Here is a 10,957-nt window from a genome sequence, read left to right on the forward strand (position 1 = left end):
TTTCTTTAACTTTGATTTTCAAATAAATAAATAAATCTTAAAAAAAAAAAAACACCTCTGTAACAAATATTATACAAATACAAATACACACACACACAGAGTTACCTTCTATTACTCCTTCTGGTATCCTAATTCCTTCTAGAACCCTAATTAATTCTTCCTTTTTTACCCCCCAATTGTCTGAAAGTTCTATAACCTTACACTGGATGGAGCAGGGCAAGGCCTCAAACCGTTTCAAAACTGTTCTGGCAAGCACTGTGGGAATGCACAGGGTCACAGCGGTCCCAAGCATGCTGGAGGCTTCCTGATGCATCCTTAATTCTCTTTCCCTTCTCTCTTTTGTACTCACCTGGCAAGACTCCAAACGGAGAAATTCAATCCTTCTGACAGCTAACCTCAAAAGGGCCCTTAGTGCTACCTGGTAACACTGCTCCACTACCCTAATCCAGCATTTCACCTCTTTTTCTATTTCTTCACACCCCCACTCTCGGTGACGCCTATGCTTCCTATATCACAGACAATAAGTAACCAACATGAAGAGAACATCTACATTTTCCCTCTATCACAGCTATAAAGCAACACATAAACTCTATTTTCTCTCCTGTTACTGGGATGTGCTCCTACCTAATCCTAAGTCATACTTTTATATTAAATTCCAACTCCTCTAACTACTGAATGCTACCAAACAGATTTTGCCTCAATCTAAAAAGCATGTTTTAAACATCTAGAGCTGTCAAAAAAATGAGATAAATCATAGTAGTTATTTAAATGTTAAGATCCCTCTGATAAAAGAAATTTTTATATTAACTATGCCTTGTCCAGCTCTAGAGTTCTATGGTTTTAGGAAATACAAAATTTTAAAAATCACAGTAAGGGGGCTGGTGCAGTGGCGTAGCAGGTAAAGCCGCCGCCTGAAGCACCAGCATCCCATATGGGCGCTGGTTCGAGTCCTGGCTGCTCCTCTTCCAATCCGGCTCTCTGCTGTGGCCTGGAAAAGCAATGGAAGATAGCCCAAGTCCTTGAGCCCCTGCATCCACATGGGAGACCCAGAAGAGACTCCTGGCTCCAGATCAACGCAGCTCCGGCCGTTGTGGCCATCTGGGGAGTGACCCAGCGGATGGAAAACCTCTCTCTCTCTCTCTCTCTTTCAAACAAATAAATAAATAAATCCTTAAACAAATAAATAATCACAGTAAGTAAACAGTACTAACTGGAATGCTTCCTTCTCACTTTGGCAATCCCTATTAAATCCTGAAGAGACTTCTCTGCTGACCAGAAGGGAAGGAACATGAAGGAATGAAGAATGACGGACTGGCATTTGCTAACACTTTACAGAAGCCCACCTCGCCATTTTGTTTTCATTTTCACGCTCTTCTATTTCTTCAACTGCTACCTTAACAACTCTCCTAAGACTACTGAATAGACACACCATTCGAGAACAAGTGGGCAACATCATTCCTGTAACACCCTTCTCTAGGCTCCACATATAATTAAACCATGGATTCTGAGCGACATTTACTAGTATTTACCGTTTAATCATCCAAACAACTTTGTACTGCAATTAGTTTAGAAGAAAGGGCCATGCCCCTGCACCCGCCTGGGAGACCCGGAGGAAGCTCCTGGCTCCTGGCTTCAGATCGGCACAGTTCCAACTGTTAGTGGCCATCTGGAGAATGAACCAGCAGATGGAAGACCTCTCTCTCTCTCTCCCTCCCTCTTTCTCTCTCTCTCTCTCTCTCTGTGTAACTCTGACTTACAAATAAATAAATAAATCTCTCTCTTAAAAAAAAAAAAAAAAGACGAAAGGGCCACGAAAACAAAAAGGTGACACTGAGTGAGTAGGAAAGATCACCAACAAAATGTTACTTACTACTGAGACAACAGGTTAAGTATATTTACCTTTAACAATCTTCTTTGCACAGTCGTTATATACTTGCTCTTGAGATGTGCTTGACTGGAACACCCGATCAAATGCATAAGGCTTGGACTGCAAAACAAAAGCCAAAGCGTTTCAGTCGTATAATTAAAGGTGAGTAGGTATTTCTTATTTTTACTTATTTATTTATTTTTTATTTTTTTAATTTTTGACAGGCAGAGTGGACAGTGAGAGAGAGACAGAGAGAAAGGTCTTCCTTTTGCCGTTGGTTCACCCTCCAATGGCCGCCGCGGTAGGCGCACCGCGCTGATCCGATGGCAGGAGCCAGGTACTTCTCCTGGTCTCCCATGGGGTGCAGGGCCCAAGCACTTGGGCCATCCTCCACTGCACTCCCTAGCCACAGCAGAGAGCTGGCCTGGAAGAGGGGCAACTGGGACAGGATCGGTGCCCCGACCGGGACTAGAACCCGGTGTGCCGGCGCCGCAAGGCGAAGGATTAGCCTGTTGAGCCGCAGTGCAGGCCCTCAAGGTGAGTAGGTATTTCTAAGCTCCCTTAAATATACTATCTGATATTTAATCTTCAAAAATGTATAGCCAGTATCATCACTTTGTATCACAGAATCTTTTGAGTACAAGTAACTTTTGAGGTCACCATGTACAAATCCAGCAGGATAAATTTCACAAGAATGTCTATTTTATTCTTTGATATGTTCCCAGGGCCTACTGTAGTAAACTACAATGTGATAGCCACTCAAGTAAGGCTGAATGCATTCTTTTTTTAAATGACTGCCCAATCTGTTAGGTGTTGAGACTCTACAAGGTATCTTCAAATGTTCATGAAAACTATGTACTGTGAAAACACTATGCAAGAACTTCAAAATTTCCTTGCCAAAAAACTTTATCATTTAATTCCATTTTTCCATAAAATTCCCTCAGATTTTTCAATACTAACATCATTTTAGCAGTAAAGAAACTAGCATCCTGGAAAAAAAAAAGTTGTTAATGATAAAATTAAATTATAATTCAGGCTTCCTTTTGCTATTTCATTGAGCTTTTCAGTTGATTTTGAGAAGTTTTCATTCTTTGATTTAATAAGTATTACAGAACACAACATGTCATCCCAGAATGACAAATTCACTATCTACTTTTGTGAAGCTAAGTAAAAACAGGGTAAAAATTAGACAATTAGATAACTAGAACTGACTCATGCAAATGAGTGTGAGTACACGAGAGGCACTGAGTCTAGGGGAGAGCAGAACAGTATCAGGAAAACCCTTGGAGAAGGGATATTTAAGGAATATTTTAAAACTGAGTAAACAGCACCTAGCTCTCTGTCACTCTCTTCAATATTAGTCACGAGGAAGGGAGATTGTATGAGGGAAAACAGTCCAGGCATTAGAAATAAGAAGCTTGAAGTTCCCAAGGCAGAAAAGAACTCATAGCATTCAAGAAACCAAAGCAAGTTAAGTTTGAAGTACAAGGAGCTAGAATTAAATGCAAATGTCAACACAGTGAAAAAGACAGACAATATTTTATTTTGAAAATAGCTTTGACCTTATCAACCACCCCAGAAGGATCCGGGGGAACCCAAGGACTACTCTTAGACAACCACTGATACAGTCTGAGGAGGAGTCAAGAGGCACAGAATGAAAAAAAATCAGAACACAGTTTCCATGTTAAGTCAAAAGAATTTCTAAGGAGGTCAAAACAAAACTGAAAAGTATCCAATGACAAAGGTCAGATTGGAATGGGCTGACAAAAGATTGGGAGGTAACCAAGTAGAAAAGAAAATCTGGCTGTGAGTCCAAGGGAAAAAAGTTGTTATTTTTTTTAAGACGGGCAAGGCCTGAGCAAATTTAAATGCTGACAGGAGCAATCCAGTAATTTGAGAGAGGGTGAGCATCTGAAGAAAGCAAGAGGTAAGGGGGTTCTGGGTATTTCTAAGAGCCTGCCTACTGTTTAGTTTTTTTCTCAAGGAAAGGAAGTATATTACACCAAACCTATTTTGGTTTTGGTGTCTCCCTAGGGTCCCTGTGTTGAAGGCTTGGTCCCCAGGATGGTGTATTAGAAGATGCCAGTGCATTAGGTCATCGTCACTTTGTTCTCTCCAGAGGTTGCTTATGAACAGAGCAAGTCTGGTTCCCCTTTCTTTCTCTGCTTCCCACGTCCAGACGTAATCTGCTTGCTCCTGGGGTTGCTTACCCACCACGAGGTGATGCAGCCCAGGGACAACCTCAGGAGCCAGCACTATGCAGCCTGGACTCTGACCCTACATAACTGGGAACTAAATAAACCTCTTTTCTTTCTAAACGGCCTATGGTCAGGATTTCATTAGTGGTGGAAAACTAAAACATGACAAGCATAAAACAATCAATCTCAGGGGGAAAAATAACCCTTGACATTACAGAATACTTCCTACTCTTCAGTGACAATGTGTTCTTCAGAAACTGTAGCCCCCAGTCCTGTTCCCCAGAGCCTGGCAGCAGACAGACACTCACAATGGCACTCCAAAGCCATTCCCAATTTCCCTTCCCTTGCTACCTCACACTGCTGGGCTAGTCTCCTTGCAACTAGCGGTCACAAGACCCAGTTCTGGATAATAGCAAGTCTGTTGGGAGGTCTCTGAGAAAGAAGGGCGCTGTTTTCCTGATAAAAGAGACTATCTCAGCTGAAACTGCCCTTTCTCCGTGCTGGAGTGAATGTGGAGAGCTGTAGCGTTAATCCCTGCAAACAAGACAAATATGACAATGAAAAGTCAACGGCTTCTCCGGCTCCAGATGACTAGAGTATCACAGAATCAGGGCCTCTCTCTAGCTGTTGTTACGTGAGAAAAACAGCTTCTTCTTTAAGGTTCACAGTTGTCTTCCCTTTGCAGCTGAAAGCATTCCTGATGAATATATACTGAAACGACCTCACTCTACCACCAGTTTAAAATGTCATCAATGGCTGATTATTCCTTAGCTACGATACACGTACAAATATTCTTTTGCTAAGAAACTATCAGACATTAACAGTCAATTCAACAAGTGTGGCTAAAAAAAGATAATCTAGGAGCCAGTGCTGTGGCAAAGTGGGTTAATCCTCTGCCTGTGGCGCCGGCATCCCATATGGGCGCCGGTTCGAGTCCCGGCTGCTCCTCTTCTGATTCAGCTCTCTGCTATGGCCTGGGAAAGCAATGGAAGATGGTCCATGCGCTTGGGCCTGGGCCCCTGCACCTGCATGGGAGACCCAGAAGAAGCTCCTGGCTTTAAATCAACTCAGCTCTGGCCATTGTGGCCATTTGGGGAATGAACCAGTGGATGGAAGACCCTTCTCTCTCTGTCTCTCCCTCTCAATGTCTGTAACTTCCTCTCAAATGAATAAATAAAATCTTAAAAATATCAAGCAAACATTTCTTTAGCTACTATTTTAGATATTGTAGATGAACAATACAATTTTAGAAATAATACTGAAGACTGTAGGGCTCAAAAAGTAATACAGGATAAGGCTGGGTAGTACTAAGCTAACAATATCCAATATAGGTATCAAGTAACACTAATTGAATTGAAACCAGTCTCTAGTCTTAAAGAACTCATAATCTCATAGGGAAGTCCAGATCGCAAATAGCTTAAATAAACATTTAATAACAGGCATGCAAAAAATATCAAAGTAAAAGTTAAATAATGGTTGATTCTAATTTTGCTTATAAGAAACAATTTAGTCAATTGAAAATAGTAAAAGAATGAAGACAAGTGTCCCTCCAAAATAAGTCAAATAAAAAATCTTATTAAAACATTTAAATAGAAAGAACAGTAACACTACTGAGTGTTGTCATACCTTAATTTTCACATCAGTAAAAAACAAAAAAAGTGCTTCCAAATCATATTTACAAAGACATGCCCGAAATAATGGGCAATGTGCCTCAAAAGTACTTTATGTAGCTGTTTACTCTAGCAACACCTCATAGAAAATATGCAATCACCACACCCTTACTAAAATAAAATGAATGACAATGATTAAAAGATAACACACAAACATAAGCTGGAAGTGAGTGACTATTTTTAGAGGTTATATCATTGTTTAAAAAAGACTCCATAAAACAAAAAAATTATCTCTAATAGCCTATCATCAAGGGACGTCTATATCTTTCAAATAAACAACGAAAAACTCAATATCTGGACAGCTTTGTTTAAAAAATCTGGTTCTCAGCCTTGAAATGTACATTATGCAGCCTTTAATTCTAAGTATCTTCACAAACACTCCAAAGTTTCCGATTTCAATTTTACAAACACGAATCACATGCATTCACATCTGACTTGGGCTTCAGGGGAACAACCCAAACAGGAGTAAGTGCATCTGAACTGCAACCATACCTTAGACTTCTTAAGTGAAGCGACCCTGTTTGAGTCTGCACAGAGCAGGCTGAACACCAAATTTGGTTATGAAGGACACCCTGCTGGCAGGGACATGCCTTTGTCTGGAATTCTGGATTGTGATCTTTTCGCAGGGGACTGTAAGTTAAATTTTTCCTTCCTTATCCACCGGTTGCGGATACTATTCCACAGCTGTAAGGGTACAGACGATGGTTCCCTCTTCTCTTTCAATTTTCATTCTTAAACAAGAGGGCACCACACCAAATCCTCATCGACCTGACATGGCAAATCATGTTTTGCTTTAGGCAAGGAAATGAGCAAGATGATCTGATTAGTTTTAGTCTCTTAGTATCAATGAACTACAGCAGCCTGTTTTTAGTTCTGCCAACCTCTATGGTACTCCATAAAAGGATCAATGATATGCAAGGATACTTAATCAAATGAGCAAGTACTACTTTTATGATGCATAAATATACACATCAGTAATTTTTCTTCCTGACCTTTTTCTGATATTTTTAGCAAGTTCACTTGAACCACATGCTGCTTCCTTTGTCCTCCCTGCCTTGTGGATAACAAATTTTCTAATTTAAAGCAAATATGTGAGTTACATTTGTACCATTTAAAAATTTTCATGATATTCATTTCCTTCATTTCAATGTGATATTTTTAGCACTCACCAAACACTTAATCAAAAGATGTGATATCCTGACTTAACAGGAACAAAGCTTGGACAAAATATTAAAAACTGAAATTAGAAGAGAATCAGAAATCTTAAAAACTCCTTTCTCCATGAGCACTGATAATTCAGTAACATCATAAGCTGAAATACTTTAGATTCTGACTTAACTAGAAGACTGTACAAAATTTTCTTCAATCATGTTTACGATAATTTAGTTTTAAATGCTTCATTGCAGCAATTCTCTCCCATTTAGTCTGAGTCAGGATCAGAATTCAATAAAATGAAAAAAACAAACCAAGAGATGATTTTCTTAATTTCACTCCTCCTAATTGCCCTTTTGAATTCCCAAAGCATTTAAAATTAATTCATTTACCAGACTTCTGTGCAATTAACGTAGTTATATACAAGAAACCAGTTCCTAAAAATAATGAACTAGACATGTTGCTTTATAATTCTTAAGGTTGTAATGTATTTTTGCTTACACTTTAAAACACCAGACTAAAATGCTCATCAATTTACCTACAGATTCACAAACTGTTGACTACTGAATCACAAATCAATCACCTATCCATTATTTTTCATTAGCATTTAAATGTACTTACAGTTCTAAAGAAATTCTGAAAAACAGAATTGACACATTTACCTTTCCCAAAGGAAAACAACCTAAAATAAATGCATGGTTCTTGTGGTAATTACCCCATCCTCTTTTAGCTCTCTTCATATTTTATGTCATATTTGTGCCAGAATGGAAGGTTACCTTCTAACCCAATCTTAATACATTATGAATCCTAAAGAACCTTAGTGATACTTGGAGATCTGTGTCAATACACACACAGAAATCTGGATCCGTAAGAGAAGCTTAACACCATGTAAAAGGAAAAAGTGGTTTGTTGAGTCAACCATAGATGAAGCTGAGTAACCACAAAAACCCTGAAGAAACTAGTGGCCTCAAGTTTTGACAACTAATCCAGGCCTTGCAAGCTTCTACTGATTCCATGTAAAATACACCACGCTAAAGGAAGAAGGATTACTGTGCCTGACTTCTCCACCTCCCATGATGTCATTTATACCAAGCGCTTTTCTAATGGACTTGCTAACAAAGAACCGGCCTAACATCTTTACCCAGAAGTACTTGGTAGCTGTTAGTGACCTAACAACTCTTCGTCTTCAAGATGTGAACTTTGCAAACCTTCATTTTAAACCCTAAAGAACTACAGTCCTGTATGCCTATCAAGTTATCTTTTTTAGAATCTTTTTTTTAAAAATCATACATTGATATGAAGTAAACGCTTTTTTCCTAGACTGTCCCCCCGCCCCCCATTAAAAAGCAGAATGAGATTCTGGATCTTTCTGAGCACGTTATTTGACCCCATCGAACTCAGCTAGCTCTGTTACAAGATTAAACAAAACTGATCAGTGGCAGAGGAAAACCCACTGTTTCTCTGGACAGTCTTCAATGTGCCATCTGTAACTGTTAACGTGGAAAGTCATTCATTCCGAAGGCGGCTGGGCGGGTAAGATCCGCCACGGAGACAGTCGGCTTCAACACCTAGCTCTGCGTTTCTACAAACCTGGTACCTTCACGGCTTGCGGCACAGAAGGGCTGGCCGGCCCCCCAGGTCACTTTGCAGCTGAACTTTTCAGACCGAGAAGTCGCGCCCACCCAGCGCATCCCCACAGTGACCGCACGCCCAAACTCCAGCACCGGCAAACACGCACCAAACCCGCTCCCCGCACGGCCGCTCCGGCGCCCCAGGTCGGGGAGTGTCCCCGACCGAGCCCGGGGGGCCTCCCGTCTCCCGGAGCCGGGGTGGGGGCGACCCTGGCCCGCCGGCGGGGCGGCGCCGTCTCCGTCCCCTGGGTGCCCGGAAGCCGCGAGGCTGGGGTCACCAAGGCTCCGTCGCGGGGTCCGCACCCCCGCCACCTCGCTGTACCCCCCGACCCGGCCGGGCCCCGGGGCTCCTGACGCGAGCCGGGGGCAGGGGCCCCTCACTCACCGCGATCAGGACCGTGTCCTCTCCTTGGAACTTGGCCACGTACTTGTCGCCGCGGTTCACCTCGGACTCGTTGAGAGGTCTGAAGCGACACATCACTTTGATGTTGCACTCGGCCGGGTCCGCCATGTTCCTGGAAGCCGGGGGCCACTCCCCGCCGCTCAGTCTCGCAGGCAGCGGACGGTCTGGGGTCCCGGGGGCCGCGAGCGTCGGCGGTCGGCCGCGCCGGCACTTCCCCGGACAGGCGCGGCCGAGGGGCAGGCACTCGAAACGCCGGCGCCGGCAGCCGTCGCCCACAGGCTCACTTCCGATCCATCATGGCAGCCGCGGCCCCTCGGCTTCTCCCCGGCTGGCCTGCGCGGGCCGCGGGCGCTGGGGAGGCTTGGGAGACGGGCGCAGGAAAGCGGCCCCTGGCTGCTTTCCTCGGGAACACCGGGCCGGGCCCACCAGGCTTCCCAATCGCCCGCCCGCCCGCGGCGCGCCGGCTGCCGCCCGATCCCTGCTAAGGCCGGCGACGGGCGCCCGGGCGCTGGGATGGGCGGCGCGGGAGCAGCACTGCGCAGGCGCGCTGAGCCCCGGCGGCCAATCAGCGCGCGCGCTGGGGGTCCCGGGCTGCGCCGGCGGCGGCGCCGTCACCGCGGCGGGGTCGCGCGTTTAAGTTTTCCTGGACGCTCCCGCGCGCTGTGGGGATGCTGGCCGTCGGGGCGTTGCTGACCGCCGCGGAGTTCCCCAGAGCCATTTAGCTCTCTTTGGGAGACGAAGAAGTTGTTGGTAACTCCTTAAAGCTGTAGCTTGTTTCAATGAAATACCGGGCTCCCCAAAAGGAGGAGTTCGCTTTCATTTTGGTCTGAGGAAAAGAAAAAAAAAATTCCCTGGCCCATCTTTTTTTTTTTTTTTTTTTTTTTTTTTTTTTTTTTTTTTTTTTTTTTTGAGCGCGTTGCCAGGAAGAAAGATTTGAAATGAAGGTGGGACTTGGCTCGCTGGTGGAAGCGGTTGCTCCCTCCTCAGAGCGGGCTGGGGAGACAGAAGGCAGTGTCTCCTGAGGAATGAAGTAGGCACTGAAGAAAGGCGTAGGCCGGGGCCGGGACCATCAGGTGGCAGCGCCACCTCAGCCCGCGCATCCTCAGGGAACCGGAGAGCCCACCTACCTCCCCGGGAGTAAACGGATGGAACTGGTCAGTGCCAGTTCCGGAGGAGTGACTGGCCTGCAACGGAGAGCTGGCCTTAGGAGGCCTAGGGAAATCGGTGGTCTACAGGTCGAAGGGGAAACCATGGCGGAGTTGCCTTCGCCCCCTGTGTTTGGAAGATGGGTGCCATGGGAAGATGGGACCCATAAAGGGTCCTCCCGTGGGAGTGGGTCTGGGTTACCACAGGGCTTTGGGGAAAGCGCAGTTTGGGTTAAAAAAAAGTTAAATGAAGCGGCGATTTAAGAGGCGCCATGCCAAGCAGAGCTTTGAGGGAAGGCACCAACCTTGGGTCTGAACTACAGGGGAGCAGAGGTCCTGCTTCCTTGAATACCACAGAATTAATGTGGAGAAACCCCTTTTTCCACCTGGCTTGGGAATCCAGGCTGCTTCTCTGTGCCTTAGATTCCTCAGAGTGGGATGTTTTATCCTTACTGCTTTAATTTCGAACAGTAGTTTGTGATAGTCGGTGGTTCGAAAGAACAAAGCTTCTGGGTAAGAAATTGATGGAAAGGCCATTGTTGTGACTTGATGGATGTGACATGTCCTGGAGAGAAGTACCTGTTTCCTGTTCACCTTGCAGTTAGCCTTCTGCGTAGCTGTTGGTCCAGGCTGATGAATGAACAACACATTTTTGCTTTCTCACGCTTACAACCCATTATATGTTGTCTGATTTCCCCATCATATCTAATTGATCCTGTCTCTCCCTAAGACTAATTGTTCATTTATTCTCTGAATTGTTTCCAACTTCATCCAACACCTGGATGCTACCCACAATCACCATCTTACAACATCTTTGATTTCGCTTTTTTTCAGCTTTATTGAACAGAAAAAAGAAGCAAATAAGCCTATTCTCCCTGTCTTTAAAACTTT

At 44.3% G+C, this 10,957-nt stretch overlaps 1 protein-coding gene and 1 non-coding gene across 2 annotated transcripts in view; both read right to left on the reverse strand.

The window, feature by feature from the left end:
• KIF5B (kinesin family member 5B) overlaps positions 1–9,126 on the reverse strand; it is a 48,416-nt gene extending 39,290 nt beyond the window's left edge. The window contains exons 1-2 of the mRNA XM_062211137.1: positions 8,904–9,126; positions 1,900–1,987 (exon numbers count right to left, since the gene is read on the reverse strand). Of these exons, the coding sequence (XP_062067121.1) occupies positions 1,900–1,987; positions 8,904–9,029 (214 nt within the window). The 5' untranslated portion in view covers positions 9,030–9,126. The remainder of the gene's footprint in view (positions 1–1,899; positions 1,988–8,903) is intronic.
• LOC133774048 (small nucleolar RNA SNORA9) lies at positions 175–307 on the reverse strand. The gene has a single exon (XR_009868026.1). It is a non-coding gene; the product is annotated as a small nucleolar RNA SNORA9 (small nucleolar RNA).
• Positions 9,127–10,957: the final 1,831 nt, after the last annotated feature.

This window comes from Lepus europaeus, chromosome 14 (genome assembly GCF_033115175.1).
Source record: "Lepus europaeus isolate LE1 chromosome 14, mLepTim1.pri, whole genome shotgun sequence".
Classification (NCBI taxonomy): domain Eukaryota; kingdom Metazoa; phylum Chordata; class Mammalia; order Lagomorpha; family Leporidae; genus Lepus; species Lepus europaeus.